The 18,836-nt window shown below is 27.1% G+C and overlaps 1 protein-coding gene across 4 annotated transcripts in view; it reads left to right on the top strand.

Moving 5' to 3' along the window:
• Window positions 1–2,959: 2,959 nt before the first annotated feature.
• The window catches only part of LOC109608805 (IQ motif and SEC7 domain-containing protein 1), a 63,571-nt gene continuing 47,694 nt past the window's right edge, over window positions 2,960–18,836 (top strand). For 2 of the 4 annotated variants that reach the window (XM_049961086.1, XM_020025355.2), the window contains exon 1: window positions 2,960–3,351. In XM_049961086.1, coding sequence (XP_049817043.1) covers window positions 3,155–3,351 — 197 coding nt within the window. In that variant the 5' untranslated portion in view covers window positions 2,960–3,154. Of the gene's footprint in view, window positions 3,352–3,735; window positions 3,853–18,836 lie in introns of those variants that run through there. The other 2 variants (XM_020025353.2, XM_049961087.1) reach the window with 2 other exon arrangements.

The raw sequence follows: 18,836 nt of genomic DNA, 5'->3' as shown, positions 1-18,836 counted from the left end.
TACGTCCTTCAGGTAGCTTCAAAATTATAGCACAAATGTCATAAAAATTCTATAGTTATCAGTGTGATAACATTTTTTTCTTATGATTTTTTAGAATAGATAACAATTACTAATAATAATTATAATTCTTTGAATTAATTTTAGATTAAAAGTAAATTTAAGGCTAATGATGTTTGTAAGTAAATAAGCAGAATAATTCACTATTCTCTGCAAAAAGAAAGTACAATTATGATATTAATTTAAGTGTAATTCAATTTATTGCAATTTTCAAAACAAGACATTTAAGAAATTAATAATTGGAATTGGAATGTCTTACCATATTTTATGTTATAATGGAAAATTTTAATTTACCATTAATAAATAATATAAAATAAATTAATTACAGATTCAAAATGTATAGTTAGTATAAAAGATAGTATGGAAAAATATTATTCAATCTGTTTTATTTAGTTGAAAAGATTTTATTAAGGTCCCTTTTAAGAAATGAAGCAATGGTAATAAAATGGATCCACACAAACTTATACAGGTAATTTATGAATAATAACAAAAATTTAACCAGCTTTGGAACTTTCATAATTCGTCTACATAGAAATGTAAATAATTTAAATTCTACAGAAATCAGTATTTTAATATTATTTACTTACTTATTTACCTGTATGTTTTGTGCAATAGATATCAGTTGTACCATTCCAATGTTGACAATTTCCTAGTAAAAAACATTTTTTTCATTAGCATTGAGCAATAACAATAATATTTTTTTGTAATAAATTGTAAATAACAATCAACAATCACTTTTAAATGTATTTAATTTAGTGTTGAAACTGTAACATTAATTTCAAATAATTTCGTAGAAACAAATATCCACATTACTTTCAATTTAATTATCCATTATAACAGTGGTATCCGTTGATTTAGATAAAAAGTGCACTTCCCCTTTAATATTTTAATTAATTTCAAAACTATGTATGACTATGACCTTTAACGTTAAAGATTAAAACTTTATCACACATTAAAATGGTTTTTGATTTTAATATTTCTCCTTTGTTCTTTGAAGTTTTTAATTTCTTCTATTTCTTTGTGATAAAATATAAAAATATGTTGTTTTGTTGGTGATTCCTGTACTGTTTATTATTTTATTTGTTCAATATGTGTTCGGTTAATTGGATTTTTTATTGTTCTTGAAATTTTATCTTCGTTCTGCTAATTTTGATATAATTTCTTGTTATGAAGTATATATTAATTTGTGTTTTTGTTCTTTGTGTCTTATTTAAAATATTAATTGTAATTATTCGTATACTGTTACCAAAATTTAATGTATCTTTAATATATATTTCTTCTTTAACTTTTGACAAGGGCAAAATAAAACAGTAGTTGAATATTACAATTGAACTTTAGTCCATACATACAATTAACACTATTAAATTGTTGTGTTTTATATTTGTATATTTCCACTTTAACCTTTGACGCAGATAAAATAAAAGACTAACTGGAATATATCTTTTTTTCTAAATAAATATTATATTTGTAATAAGTAAATGTGTGATATTTTTGTTAATGTGTTCCATGGACTAATTTATTAAAAAATTAAATTTATAAAAAGAGTGATTTTTAATTTTTCCACAGAATTATTAATGCTCATAATTTTTTATGAAATTTGGTATATACCCATTTCGGAGTTCATTTAATCCTGTGGTTTAGTTAGAATTTCTATAAAAAACTCGCTATTGCCTAAATCGGACAAAAAAATGGGCCACTCTGTATAAAATTATATATTCCAAATTATTCAGTTTTACGTTTACAAAAAAATGGATTTAAAGCACTTAATAACAAATCACTGTTGGGTCAATTTCTTTCAAATTTACAATAAATTCTAGTCGTGGCAGCCTGTATACTTTTAAATACAAATAATAAATAATAAAAATATAAATAATTTTAATATTAAATTTCAATTACACTAAAGAGTTCTATTAAAATAACCATTATTCCTTAAACAATTGACAATTATTGAAGAAATATTTTAGTTTAATATTTAAATCAACATTATAAATGAAAATGTATCTAAAAATGTCAACAATGTACATTTTTTGTAGTTTATTTATTGCCCTCAAAATTTATTTTAATGAAACTATATCTAAAATGTATCATTACTGTAAATTTTTTGTCCTTTATTTATTATTTTTCAAGTTTATTCAAAGTAAAATAAATGTTTTTAAAATTCTATTAAAAGGCTTAATAACCATTATTCTTTAAACAATTGACAATTATTGAAGAAATATTTTAGTTTCATATTTAAATCAACATTTGAATGAAAATATATGTAAATAATATATCTAGTCGTGGTAGGGTACAGTCTGTATACTTTTAAATACACATTTTTCAATATTAATTTTCATTTACATTAAAAAATGATTTTATTAAATAAATATATTATGTATAAACCACATTGTCATTTAAAAGAAAAAGTAAATTACAAAAATCTTATTAAGTAAACTTTTCAAATTTCCAAAGTTCCAAAGATAAAACACTTTTTAACGTATATCACCCTGTATAATATTGGATTTATTATGACAAAAAAATGCAGAAACAGTTAAGAATAATGAAAAGTAACAACTAAATGATTAATGAGGAGTTAATTTAATTTTTCTAATAACCTTTCGATAGTGGGCTGTATTTTCTGAAGTCACCCTGTATATTTGTTATTATTATATTTAATTTGAAGTATCAACTACAAAAAACAATTTTATTATTATAATAATGGAAGTTTATTTCGATTAACATTAATATAAATAAATAATATTTGGTTGAAATTAAAAAAACGAACAATCAAGCCTCCCTCGTATACACCATTGTTGTAGGTTTCTATGTTATCACTATGGTAACGTACGCCCTCTAGGTAAAAAAAGCCGGTCGTGTTTAGGTATGACGTCAGGGAGTTCCACTAACAATAACAATATGGCGGGTTCTATTTAGGTTGTTGCCAATGTCGTACAAATCTAATTGATAACCACTATCAGTATATTTATCAATTAAACAACCGAGTGTCAAAATGTGTTATTAAACATAGATATGCCAGTGCGTTATAGAGTATGGTCGGTGCCGTAACATACGTGAAATTGTATTCGTGAAACGTATCAGTGGGAGGCCTGTAAATCTAATGGCCGGAACAGATATCGATATTAACACCGTTCTGGCACAGAAAGATGCCATAATACGGGAGCAGCGCGATCAAATAATCCGTCTTAAGCGCGAGCTCGATGGGGTCGCAAGCGAAAGGGATTTGCTGCTGTGCGAAAACAGCAATCTCCGATTCGAATTGGAAATGGTGGAACTGAAACGTCTCCAAGATGAAAGGTGAGTTGCCCCTGTCATGTGTGTGTTGTTTTTTCCATTGCCAACCCCCTTGGCGCCTTCCGAAAGCCGTTCCTTGGACGCTTTGTCCGCCTTCGTAAAAAATCGCAGCAGTTGGTCGATGGCCGAAGAAAAAACGAAACTAGGTTATGTACGTTGTGTTGTATATGTCGAACATTTAAATCGGCCGAAGGAGCCTCGTTGAGTAAGGACGACGTGGGGCGAGTAAACAAACGGCGGTTTGTTTACGATCTGTAGAGATAAATTCGTCTGTCACACGTCCGAATTTACAATACCTTTTATCATGAAGGATAATTAATTATATTCAACTGATAAAGATAATCATTGTGTTACAATATGTAACACGTTGTTATTCAAATATCGATGGCATTTCGCTAGTAAGTCGCGGCCGACGATGTTTGGCCGGTTCTGGTGCGAAAGTCTGTCCAAAATCTTCGGCCAATTCACCAGCTACGTTCGCACAGTGCTGCAATGTCAGTTTCAGTAAGTCGACCAAAAAAAAAACCTTAATTGTTTTTTGTTGTTGTGACGTAAGTTTTATTTGGACGCCTCCCACGACGTGCACAAAGCGCATGTACGGGAATTCACACACAAACACCGGTGTGTGTCGGCGTCGCGACGCTTTTTATAAATATAGTGACGTCGGGTATGTAAGACGTTCCGGAAGGTCCCGTTTATTAGCATTAGGAACGTCGTGACTTGACTATCTTGTTGGACTTAATGTCCAAGGGAAGAAAGATTATGATGCCTTTCCAATTGGACCCCTTTGGTTCACTCTAATCGGATTGTTTTGGTCCGTGAGGGTGTGAATTGGTAGTTTCTGTTAAGCCTTACTTGTTTTATCTGGTTTTATTTAAGACGTATATAAATTTGTCGTTTGTTATGTATTCAACTATGAGATTAAAACAATTTAAATGTCTCATAAGTGAAGCTTGACAAACTTTTATAAGTTATCAACGTGTTATTATTAGACATCCAATAGTTATGGACTGAATCATTTGCTAGAGAATCGAAGGAATGACTAGTTTAATTCTGCCAACTAACAATAAGAAACGGAACAGATAAGACATATTTTATTGTATGACAGTTTAATAATTGATAGCCTAAAAATTCACTGTAATTACTTGAAAATTTCGTTATCAGTTATAGTTATGATACATGTTATTTGCCAAAATCATTTCGAATATTTAAATTCTGAGTGTATTGGAAAATTATCTGTTAAAGAATTTACAATTATTCAAGAATGTGTAGTTTAATATTTAAATCAACATTTTAAATGAGAATATATATAAAAATGCAGAATCACTGTAAATTTTTTATAGTTTATTTATTACTGTCCAAATTTATTAATTAAAAGAAGAATAAATGTTTTATAAATTCTATTAAAAGGTCTAATAATCATTATCCCTTAAAAAATTTACAATTATTGAAGAAATATTTTAGTTTCATATTTAAATCAATATTTTGAATGAAAATATATGTAAAAATGTAAATTTTTTGTAGTTTATTTATTATATTTATATTAGATCTAATAACCATTATCCTTTAAACAATTGACAATTATTGAAGAAATATTTTAGCATTATGATTAAATCAACATTTTAAATGAAACTATGTCTAAAAATATATCATCAATGTAATTTTTTTGTAGTTTATTTATTATTACTCTCCAAATTTAATAATTAAAAGTAAAATAAAAGTTTTTAAAATTATATTAAAAGGTGTAATAATCATTATCTCTTAAAAAATTGACAATTATTGAAGAAATATTTTAGCTTTATAATTAAATCAACATTTTAAATGAAACTATGTCTAAAAATATATCACCAATGTAATTTTTTTGTAGTTTATTTATTATTACTTTCCAAATTTATTAAGTAAAAGTAAAATAAATGTTTTTAAAATACTATTAAAAGATCTAATAATCATTATCCCTTTAAAAATTAACAATTATTGAAGAAATATTTTAGTTTCATATTTAAATCAACATTTTGAATGAAAATATATGTAAAAATGTAAATTTTTTGTAGTTTATTTATCTCCAAATTTAATAATTAAAAGTAAAATAAATGTTTTTAAAATTATATTCAAAGGTCTAATAACCATTATCCCATAAACAATTGACAATTATTTAAGAAATATTTTAGTTTTATATTTAAATCAACACTTTGAATGAAAATATATCTAAAAGTACATCATCTTTTTTTGTTTATTTACTACTCTCCAAATGAATTAATTAAAAGTAAAATAAATGTTTTTAAAATTCTATTAAAAGGTCTAATTACTTTTTCAGAAACTGTCAAGTTGTCTGGGTAAATCACAACGTTCGTTTGACGCTACCGCAAAAATAAACTTTGCCAAAGGCCCACTTTTAATTAAACGTAACGAGATTAAAAATAAATTTTGTAAGTTCGCAATTACGAAATTTTAATTAAATGTGGATAAAATAAAGTTGAAAAGGGGAAATGCCGCGACAGTAAAACGTGCGACTCTTTTCCTTGAATATCAGATGCAAGTTTCAGTAAAAAGAGTGTCGTTTGTTTGAGTGTGGAAAAAGAACTGGTTGTTGAAAGTTCCTCAAAAGACGTGACGGTGGAAGATGGTAGTTAACAAAAAAGGCTTTTAGTGTGGCTGTTGTGTAACGGCACAGCGGTGGCAATGGGAGGCCAATTAAAAGTGTTTTAACTGCCTTTTACCATCTTCGCGGTTTAATTGTAAACATTTAACATGTGTTCGGGCCCGTTTATGTCTACTTGACAGGTCGGCGTTTTTATTTTTATTTTTTGTTGTTGTTGGTCATCCGTTTTTGGACGGCTTTCCCATAGCATTCAGTTAAAATTTAAATAAAATATATTTATATCTTGACAGAGTATCCCAAATTGCCTAAATTTGACTGAAAATGGAGACTTTAGAAACAAATTAGTTGAACATTACAATGTCTAAACAATAATTTCAAATAAAAATTATATCAATACAATATTTATTATTAATAAAATTTTACTGAAATCATTGAATTTTGTAATTTATAAATTATTATATTAATATATTTTCGTTAAATATATAATTAAAAATAGTAAATTAAAAAATCTTTTCAAAAGAAACCAAAAAAAATCCGAAATCTCTCTGAGTAATATGAGAAGTTACAATACAAATTTTTCTTCTTTCCTTGAACAATAGTTCCTCTTTTAAATGTTTAAAGGTTCAAGCTATTAAACATATATTTTTGTTTCTTTACAATACAGGGTGTACAAAATAAGCATTATCTTGTCAAAGATATACAGTCTATAGCCATTTAAGTAAGTCAAATGTACTTAAGACTGATTTTGTTTGATCTACTGAATTTAATTATAAATTGTTATTTATATGAAAAATTAAATTTCTAATAGAAATAATATGGATATAATATTTATTACTGATCACATTTTATTAAATTCATTGAATTTTTTAATTTATAATATATTTTTAATAAATTTATTATTAAAAATAATAAGTAAATTAAAAAATGATTCCAAAAGGAGTGTTAATCCATTTAAAATATGATAAAAAAAATGTTGATAATTATAAACTTCAATATACTTAAATTTTACAAGTACTTGTTATACAAGATCCCTTAAAAATTGTCAATTATTGAAGAAATATTTTAGTTTCATATTTAAATCAACATTTTGAATGAAAATATATGTAAAAATGTAAATTTTTTGTAGTTTATTTATTATTACTCTCCAAATTTATTAATTAAAAGTAAAGTAAATGTTTTTAAAATGATATTAAAAGGTTTAATAATCATTATCCCTTAAAAAATTGACAATTATTGAAGAAATATTTTATTATTATATTGTCAAAGATATACAGTCTATGGCCATTTAAGTTCGTCAAATGTTCTTAAGACTGATTTTGTGTGATCTACTGAATTTAATTATAAAATTGTTATTTATATGAAAAATTAAATTTCTAATAGAAACTATATGGATATAATATTTATTACTTTTAATAAATTCATTGAATTTTGTAATTTATAAATGATATTAAAAAATAAATAATAAATTTATTATTAAAAATAATAAATAAATTAAAAAATGATTCTAAAAGGAATGTTAATCCGTTTAATCTCTTAAAATATAATAAAATAAATATTGACGATTATAAACTTCAATATAATTAAATTTTACAAGTAATTGTTATACATGATGTTCCAAAATTTGTGGGCAACCTCTCTGGTTTATACTGAATATATCAAAGTAATATAAGAAGTGCCAATACCAATTTTTCTTCCTACCTGAAACAAAAGTTTCTCTTTTAAATAAAGATTCAAACTAATAAGTATATATATTTATGTTCCTTTGCTATACAGGGTGTAAAAAATAACCATTATTTTATCAAAGATATATAGTCTATGGCCATTTAAGTAAGTCAAATGTACTTAAGTCTGATTTTGTCTGATCACTAAATTTAATTATAAAACTCTTATTTATATGAAAAGTTAAATTTCCAATAGAAACAATATGTATATAATAATTATTACTGTTAAAATTTTATTAAAATCGTTTAATTTTCTAATTTATAAATGATTTTATTAATATATATTCTATAAATATATTATTAAAAATAATAAGTAAATTAAAAAATTATTCCAAAAGGAATGTTAATCCATCTAATCGCCTAAAACATAATAAAATAAATATTAGTTATTATAAACTTCAATATAATTAAATTTTTTAAGTACTTGTTATATAAGATGTCCCAAAATCTCTCTGGTTTATACTGAATGTATCAATGTACAAATTTTTCTTCCTTCCTGGAAAAATAGTTCGTTTTTTAAATGAAGGTTCAAGCTACTAAAAATATATTTTTGTTCCTTTACAATATAGGGTGTAAAAAATAACTATTATCTTGTCAAAGGTAGAGAGGCTATGGCAACTTAAGGAGTAATATTTATTACTAATAAAATTTTATTAGAATCATTGAACTTTATAATTTATCAATTATTTTATTACTATATTTTCGATAAATATGTTATTAAATATAATAAGTAAATTAAAAATATTTCTATGCAATTTTACCTATCTTTGGTAGTTTAAGGTTATTAAAATATATAATTTTGTCCCATTAAAATACAGGGTGTGAAAAATAAGTATTATCGTATAACTAACTAATTAAGTAAAATGTACAGCGTGTTGTTCGAGTACTTTTTTACATAATACAAACAATCCTATTAAATAGAGGGATAATATAGACAATGAAAACTACAGTTAAAATGAGGACTAAATAATTGGTGAGATATTACAAACAATTTAATAAAATGACACTCTATATGGTCTGAAAATATAAAATGTGACAGTCAAAACGAATCAATTTGTGACACTCCAAATTTATAACAAGTAAAGGATTTATTAAGGAAGAGTTTATGGTTGTTTTGAACAAGATTATCTCGGTCGATTGTTATTTAGTATGTCGTAGGCTTGTTGGCGATTCTTGGGTAGAACGTATAGGCGTTTTTTACAGTTACAGCAAATTGCACTGGTTTTATACAAACACAAGTAATTTGAATAGACAGTTAGCTTCATTTAGTTTGTTAATTTTAAAATAAACGACAAGAAACTTGTTATTAATTATAAAATATGAAAATCCCATTGTTTACAAATAGGTTAAAAACCCGCCGTCCATTATTATTAAATACACAAATGAGCATCGCATTTTCAAAGGTTTACGTTCTATTAAGTTTTGAATTAATTACTCGGCGCATTATCGATAACGAAACACACAGAAACAATTATCGATGGAAATTATTTATAATTATTTAAATGCGCCTGTGTAGTTTCGAAAATTAAGCTCCATGAAAAAAGAACCATTTTCAATTCTCTTTTTAAATTAACACTTTCGATCCGGTAAGCAGTGTTTTTAATTTGTTAATTGTCCGATACTTTCATTTAAATTCCCAACTGCAAATTTATGTATTTATGTGGGACTTGAGAAATTGCGGATTATTAATGCGACGCGAAAACTGTCGCACAAAAGAAAAACGCACGAACGTTTTAAGTGCAAAACGTTTCGTGTACGTGGTGTGATTTCTCTCCGGCCGAAGTCGATGCTGTTACGGATCCGGGCGATTAATTGAATTGTCGCATCGGCGGATTAAATCCGCCGGAATTGGGTCTCGCTAAATTTATACAAGTTCGGTTTTTTCGTTGTGTACCCTAAATTACGGTGAAAGCAGCGTCGAGTGATTTTCGTTGGTCATCCGGATTGTTTTGTGTACATCGTTTTGCCTTCTACGGACTCGGACAAGGTTCTAGAATCGGGTTTTGCGCAATTATTGCACCGTTTTGTCTTTGGCTTTGATTTTATTGCTTTTTGTTTATGAATAAGGTGAAATTTGCTGTTATGTAATGCGGATTGGGTAGGTGTTGTTCACCTACCATTAGGCGAAATTAAAAGTAATATGCTAATGACTGTTTTGGGAAATACTTTTTTTTTTATTGACTGATCATATAATCCACAAGGTATGGCATATGGTGCGTAACTTCATGGTTCACGGACGGGGGAGTATATAATGTTTAAATTTTAATTTGAAACACGAGAAGGTTTTATTGGGGGCCCCGAGAAATGCAGCAATGGTTATAAAACGTATCCATCGAGATTTGCATGGTAATAAATTTTTAATCGGTTTTGTAACTCGTATTATTCGTGTAGATTGAACTTTATGGGTGGTATAAAATTGTTTTTAATAAGTTTTTTGAACAATAGAAACCAGTCAACAACAGAAAATACTCGGTAATTATCAAGACATGAGAGATTTTTGAGGGAAATACCAAAATTCTTCCTCAAAATTTAAGAGATCTTTGTTAAGGCACGAATATCTCGTTAATTAAGTTTTTTTGAATAAATCACTATTTTTGGAAGTTTCTGAGATGAATTTTGATGGAAATATAAAAATATTTTGACAAGTTTCATATAAATGGTCAATAGATAATATTTAAGGAATAAATATCTTACCAATTCTCAATATATTATCAATGGTAGTTGCTAATAATTATTATCAGGAAACTCTCTTGTAAGTTTTTTAGACAAACTGCTGTTTCTGAAGGTTTTTAGGTCGAATTTAGGGGAAATACAAAAATTATTGGTCAAATTTTTATAGATATTTTTCAAGACATATAAATATCTTGATAATTATTAAGATATTATCAGTGATAGTGCCAATAATAATTGTCAAGAAAATCTGATGTAAGTTTTTTGGACAAACAACCAATTTTGGAGGTTTCTGAGATGAATTTTGATGGAAATATAAAAATATTTTGACAAGTTTCATATAAATGGTCAATAGATAATATTCAAGGAATAAATATCTTACCAATTCTCAATATATTATCAATGGTAGTTGCTAATAATTATTATCAGAAAACCCTCTTGTAAGTTATTTTAGACAAACTGCTGTTTCTGAAGGTTTTTAGGTCGAATTTAGGGGAAATACAAAAATTATTGGTCAAATTTTTATAGATATTTTTCAAGACATATAAATATCTTGATAATTATTAAGATATTATCAGTGATAGTGCCAATAATAATTGTCAGGAAAATCTGATGTAAGTTTTTTTGGATAAACAACCAATTTTGGAGGTTTCTGAGATGAATTTTGATGGAAATATAAAAATATTTTGACAAGTTTCATATAAATGGTCAATAGATAATATTCAAGGAATAAATATCTTACCAATTCTCAATATATTAACAATGGTAGTTGCTAATAATTATTATCAGGAAACCCTCTTGTAAGTTCTTTTAGACAAACTGCTGTTTCTGAAGGTTTTTAGGTCGAATTTAGGGGAAATACAAAAATTATTGGTCAAATTTTTATAGATATTTTTCAAGCCATATAAATATCTTGATAATTATTAAGATATTATCAGTGATAGTGCCAATAATAATTGTCAGGAAAATCTGATGTAAGTTTTTTTGGATAAACAACCAATTTTGGAGGTTTCTGAGATGAATTTTGATGGAAATATAAAAATATTTTGACAAGTTTCATATAAATGGTCAATAGATAATATTCAAGGAATAAATATCTTACCAATTCTCAATATATTATCAATGGTAGTTGCTAATAATTATTATCAGAAAACCCTCTTGTAAGTTCTTTTAGACAAACTGCTGTTTCTGAAGGTTTTTAGGTCGAATTTAGGGGAAATACAAAAATTATTGAACAAATTTTTATAGATATTTTTCAAGACATATAAATATCTTGATAATTATCAAGATATAATCAGTGATAGTGCCAATAATAATTGTCAGGAAAATCTGATGTAAGTTTTTTGGATAAACAACCAATTTTGGAGGTTTCTGAGATGAATTTTGATGGAAATATAAAAATATTTGAACAAGTTTCATATAAATTATCAATAGATAATGTTCAAGGAAAAGATATCTTACCAGTTCTCAAAATATTATCAATGGTAGTTACTAATAATTATTATCAGAAAACCCTCTTGTAAGTTCTTTTAGACAAACTGCTGTTTCTGAAGGTTTTTAGGACGAATTTAGGGGAAATACAAAAATTCTTGGTCAATTTTTTACAGATATTTTTCAAGGCATATAAATATCTTGATAATTATCAAGATATTATCAGTGATAGTGCCAATAATAATTGTCAGAAAAATCTGATGTAAGTTTTTTTGGATAAACAACCAATTTTGGAGGTTTCTGAGATGAATTTTGATGGAAATATAAAAATATTTGAACAAGTTTCATATAAATTATCAATAGATAATGTTCAAGGAAAAAATATCTTACCAGTTCTCAAAATATTATCAATGGTAGTTACTAATAATTATTATCAGAAAACCCTCTTGTAAGTTCTTTTAGACAAACTGCTGTTTCTGAAGGTTTTTAGGTCGAATTTAGGGAAAATACAAAAATTATTGTTCAAATTTTTATAGATATTTTTCAAGACATATTAATATCTTGATAATTATCAAGATATTATCAGTGATAGTGCCAATAATAATTGTCAGGAAAGACTGATGTAAGTTTTTTTTGGACAATCGACCAATTTTGGAGGTCTCTGAGATGAATTTTGATGGAAATATAAAAATATTTGGTCAAATTTCATATAAATTATCAATAGATAATGTTTAAGGAATAAATATCTTACTAATAGTCAAAATGTTATCAATGGTAGTTATTAATAATAATTATCAAAAAACCCTCTTGTAAGTTTTTTTAGACAAATTACTATTTCTGAAGGCTTTTAGGACGAATTTGGGGGAAATAAAAAAATTCTTGGACAATTTTCAATAGATAATTTTCAAGTTTTTTTTTTGAATAAAGTACAAATTTTGGATGTTTTTAAGAAGAATTTTGAGGCAAATCAAAAATTTTTGATCAAATTGCATATAATTGTCAGTAGATAATTATCTAAACACCATGACAACTTTTAGTGAATCCTGGAAAAAACGCAAAATTTTACCATTGTCACAATTCCCGAAACAGGTGGATGATTCTCCTGCCGCATCACTGTGATACCTTTTCTGGACATATTTACATTTCATTAGTATGTTTCGGTGGTTCCGAAAAATCGTGCGTGCGGTTGAGCCCCCGCCACATAATTTATATTTAATATCACGTTTTTATTGTTTAGCTTTAATGACAATACGAATGCATGAATCATATACATATATATTGTTTCGAACCCGACCATTCGGTACCACACACCCAAAAGGAACCTTTTGGATCCTGTTTAGTCCGAACATGTTGAAACAACCGTGTCGATTAATTTTTTTTTTCTGTCTCTCTTTCAACAAAAATACTGGTTTAGCAATATTTTCGCCGACGGATTCGAACAAATTGTTTAAAATTTTCACACAGCGAACGATTTACACGATTTTGTGTAACTGTATTGCAAGTATTCGGTGAATGACACTTTAAATCGCACCATTTGTTGGAACCATTGTTGCTGCATTTGAATATATGTTAGTTTCATTTGGTCCCATTTTTTTATCAGATGCATATTGTGTTGTTAACTGTATTCCATGGTGTTCTCTCCGGTATTTTTCAATACAGTTAGAAATGATAACAGAGTGAACAAAGTGTTAGAATTTTATCTATTGTTTATGTTTCTGTTATTGACCATTTTATGAAGTCAATAAACGAAATTATAATAGTTAAATTTTAATGTTTATTTGATAAATACTCTTTGTTTAAAAAAATATATTATAATCAGTTTTATTATCATATTATTTATGCCCATATATATACAGTGAGTCGTAAAATGTCAATGTAATTTATGAAAATTTCTTTTTTATATATATATTTAAATAATAACTGGAAAAATATATAGTATATATATATATATACATACATTCCAGAGACAACTTAATTAAAAAAATAATTTTTTTTTTATTTTTCCACAAAATTATGAAAATGTTTAATTATTTATGAAATTTGTTATTTATCCACTTCAGGGGTGTTTAATCCAGTGGTGTTGTTAGATTTTATATAAAAAATTTATTAGTGCAATTTCTTCAATTTTCATCTCTTAAAAGTCACTTATTATTAAATTTTGGTTTTGGGTCTAAAAACGTGATATTTTGTCTATAAGTACTTTGATGCTTTACAATTAAAAAGAAAATACAAATTTTATTGGTCTTTCAAATGGGCCACACTGTATATATTTAAATAATGACTAGTAAAATAGGCACAAAGAATTTTAATAAATACAATATTTATCTTGTTTACGTTGATATTTGTAATTTATTTTACTTTTAAAGCAAAATTTCAGTGAACAATCCAAAAACTAAAGGTTTAAATTTAAAATAAAATACGAAATTATTCCCCTAATAATAATTTATAAGCTGTAAAATTAAAGAAAATAAACCATGAGATAAAAATCTATTGTTTTAAATGAACTTCAGCAATTGTGAATAAATACAGCATGTTTTTTAAGTTGAAGTAATCATTTTTAATACGTGATTACTGCACTGGCAGTAAATTTAAATGTGCCCATAAAAATTCGAAAATTAACAATTAAAAACGTGCATTTATTAAAATAAAAAACATTTAGTTAAATCAACGAATGACTAATAAAGTATATAAATGTCACTTGATTTAAGAAAAAAATACTTTATGTTTAAAATTGCCCTATTACATAATATATTTGTTAATCACAATATAATTTCTTTAAATATTAATTAATAATAGCATTTAATTTAAAATGAACTGAATCACGATTTACATTTATTTTGATAAGTTAATCGAAGTGTATAAATATAATTTAATACTTATCTAGAATTATTATGGATTTTATTTAAATGATAAATATTTAATTAATGACTGGAAGAATGGATATTAAATTTGATAATAAATAAAAATATTTATCTTGTTTTTGTTGTTGACAATAGTGATTTTATTATGAACAATTAATGGGAACGTACCTACAAAAATAAATCGTTATTAGCAATGGGGCACCCTCTCGATAAAAATCCGGTGAACGTTTGGAATGCTTTGATTCCCTGTTGAAATGCACTCTAGTGGAATTTCGTTCTATAATTGTGGTAACTGTTGACCGAGTGGAAGATTTCTGGTTCGGTGCTCGAGAATGTTAAAGCATCCTTGTAAATTAGCCCGAATATGCTCAATGACATTCAAATGCCGATACAAAGGGTAGAAATGTAAAGAACATTTTGTTATTTTTTTTTTTTTTTTGGTATTCATAGAAATTTTTAACATGAATTTCACTGTACGTTTATCCAATGTACAGTATGATTTTTAAATTATGTTCAATTGGAAATTCAAAGAGTATAAATGTGATTATTTTTTATGACACATATCTATATATTTTTATTTGACATAAATTTAAATAAATCCAATTGAATAAACAGGGTGCTTTGGAGATTTTTAAGTTTTTCCAACAACGAATGTCTTCTGTACTATTCAACTGGAAATCCAAAGAGTAGAAACATAAAACACTTTATTACTCTTTATGGCAAATATTCATATAGTTTTTTTTGTTTCATATAAATTTGAGTAAATATGTATGAATAAACAGGGTGATTTCTGAGTTGTTGTACATTTTTTTAAGTTTTTCCAACATTTTTAAGTATCCTTGTAAATAACCTCGAATGTCTTCAATATTATTCAACTGGAAATCCAAAGAGTAGAAACATAAAGCACTTTATTACTCTTTATGGCAAATATTCATATAGTTTTTTATGTTTCATATAAATTTGGGTAAATATGCATGAATAAACAGGGTTATTTTTGAGTTGATATACAATTTTTTTAGTTTTTCCAACAGTTTTAAGTATCCTTGTAAATTACCTCTAATGTCTTCAGTACTATTCAAGTGGAAACCCAAAGAGTAGAAACATAAAGCACTTTATTACTTTTTATGGCAAATATTCATATAGTTTTTTTTGTTTCATATAAATTTGGGTAAATATGTATGAATAAACAGGGTTATTTTTGAGTTGATATACAATTTTTTTAGTTTTTCCAACAGTTTTAAGTATCCTTGTAAATTACCTCGAATTTCTTCAGTACTATTCAACAGGAAATCCAAAGAGCAGAAACATAAAGCACTTTATTACTCTTTATGGCAAATATTCATATATTTTTTTTTGTTTCATATAAATTTGAGTAAATATGTATGAATAAACAGGGTGATTTTTGAGTTAATATACAATTTTTTAAGTTTTTCCAACAGTTTTAAGTATCCTTGTAAATTACCTCTAATGTCTTCAGTACTATTCAACTGGAAACCCAAAGAGTAGAAACATAAAGCACTTTATTACTTTTTATGGCAAATATTCATATAGTTTTTTTTTTGTTTCATATAAATTTGGGTAAATATGTATGAATAAACAGGGTGATTTTTGTGTTGATATACAATTTTTTAAGTTTTTCCAACAGTTTTAAATATCCTTGTAAATTACCTCGAATTTCTTCAGTACTATTCAACAAGAAATCCAAAGAGCAGAAACATAAAGCACTTTATTACTCTTTATGACAAATATTCATATAGTTTTTTTGTTTCATATAAATTTGAGTAAATATGCATGAATAAACAGGGTTATTTTTGAATTGATATACAATTTTTTAAGTTTTTCCAACAGTTTTAAGTATCCTTGTAAATTACCTCTAATGTCTTCAGTACTATTCAACTGGAAACCCAAAGAGTAGAAACATAAACCACTTTATTACTTTTTATGGCAAATATTCATATAGTTTTTTTTGTTTCATATAAATTTGGGTAAATATGCATGAATAAACAGGGTTATTTTTGAATTGATATACAATTTTTTAAGTTTTTCCAACAGTTTTAAGTATCCTTGTAAATTACCTCGAATGTCTTCAGTACTATTCAACTGGAAATCCAAAGAGTAGAAACATAAAACACTTTATTACTCTTTATGGCAAATATTCATATAGTTTTTTTTGTTTCATATAAATTTGGGTAAATATGTATGAATAAACAGGGTGATTTTTGTGTTGATATACAATTTTTTAAGTTTTTCCAACAGTTTTAAGTATCCTTGTAAATTACCTCTAATGTCTTCAGTACTATTCAACTGGAAACCCAAAGAGTAGAAACATAAAGCACTTTATTACTTTTTATGGCAAATATTCATATAGTTTTTTTTTGTTTCATATAAATTTGGGTAAATATGTATGAATAAACAGGGTGATTTTTGTGTTGATATACAATTTTTTAAGTTTTTCCAACAGTTTTAAATATCCTTGTAAATTACCTCGAATTTCTTCAGTACTATTCAACAAGAAATCCAAAGAGCAGAAACATAAAGCACTTTATTACTCTTTATGATAAATATTCATATAGCTTTTTGTTTCATATAAATTTGAGTAAATATGTATGAATAAACAGGGTTATTTTTGAATTGATATACAATTTTTTAAGTTTTTCCAACAGTTTTAAGTATCCTTGTAAATTACCTCTAATGTCTTCAGTACTATTCAACTGGAAACCCAAAGAGTAGAAACATAAATCACTTTATTACTTTTTATGGCAAATATTCATATAGTTTTTTTTGTTTCATATAAATTTGGGTAAATATGTATGAATAAACAGGGTGATTTTTGAGTTGATATACAATTTTTTTAGTTTTTCCAACAGTTTTAAGTATCCTTGTAAATTACCTCGAATTTCTTCAGTACTATTCAACTGAAAATCCAAAGAGTAGGAACATAAAGCACTTCATTACTCTTTATGGCAAATATTCATATAGGTTTTTTTTGTTTCATATAAATTTGGGTAAATATGTATGAACAAACAGTACAAGTATCCTTGTAAATTTCCTCGAATGTCTTCAATACTATACAACTGGAAATCCTAAGAATAGAAATGTAAAGTACTTCATTAATTTTTATTGTAAATATTCATATATTTTTTTGACATAATGTTGAGTAAGGGTGATTTTTAAGTTGATATACCATTTTATGGTTTTCCAACTTTTTTAATCATCCTTGTAAATTAATTAATAATAAATCTTTTTGTTACTAATCAATATACAGCGTGATATGTACAAGTTAACACGTTACTTTTTTTTAATTTTAATTTTATAAATGTTCTTCATAATTAATCCTACTGAACATACAGGGTGTCATACAAATTAAACAATAATTTCTTGTTTTTATAAGGAAAAGGAACTAAGAAAACAGTTTCATCAATCATTATATTTCTTTCACATCTCAATTTTATCCTTGTCGTAGTTTTTCAAATTGTATGGAAACCCATAGAGTAGCAACATAATTTAGATGGTGGTGGCAAAGGTGCATCTCGCTGCATCTTTTGTACGAAACCCCACAAAATTGTAGTTCCTAGGGGTGGCGAAACTTAGATTTTGGGGCAGCTGCCCGTCCACCGGTGTCAATCACCCCGCTAAAACGGCACAACGATTGTTCCACACGGTCCGCAAGCCTAGAAAGTGTCGTGCCGCCGTGGCTAGCCACAGCTATAGCCGGCTAACGAATAGCGTATTGGTTTCTAAATAAGGGAAAGTGAACGGATATCCTGAGGCAACAACAAACAACAAAACGCCAGAGTGTTGCGGACCGTTTTCGTGTGTTGCGCGACGTTCGTCCTGGCTGCGGAGGCATCGCAGCAGCACCGCACTCAGCACCGTGTTCCGCGATGTCCGACGACGGTGCCCCGTGACCGCACCGGACAATTCAGCGTGTGGGCGTCCGCGTACGGAGGGACGTCCCGTTTTGCATTTCTGTTTCTGTTTTCTTTACCTTGGAAATTACGTGTCGCCGACTACGTCACCGCTCCTACGCCAATCTAGTTCACTGGTGTTGTCGTCGTCGTCGTCGGGGGCCCACCGTCAGTATTGGCACGGTGCTGTCGCTGCCCGTGCGTTCCCGGGTTCCCCCCCGAATTACCCGTACATCCCCCAGCTCCACCAGCCGACCACCTCTCCCGAATTTTCGTACCTCCCGACGGTGTGATGCAA

The sequence above is a fragment of the Aethina tumida genome, chromosome 1 (genome assembly GCF_024364675.1).
Source record: "Aethina tumida isolate Nest 87 chromosome 1, icAetTumi1.1, whole genome shotgun sequence".
Classification (NCBI taxonomy): Eukaryota; Metazoa; Arthropoda; class Insecta; order Coleoptera; family Nitidulidae; genus Aethina; species Aethina tumida.
Note: the sequence above shows the minus strand (reverse complement) of the source record. Positions and strands in the feature narration are given on the sequence as shown.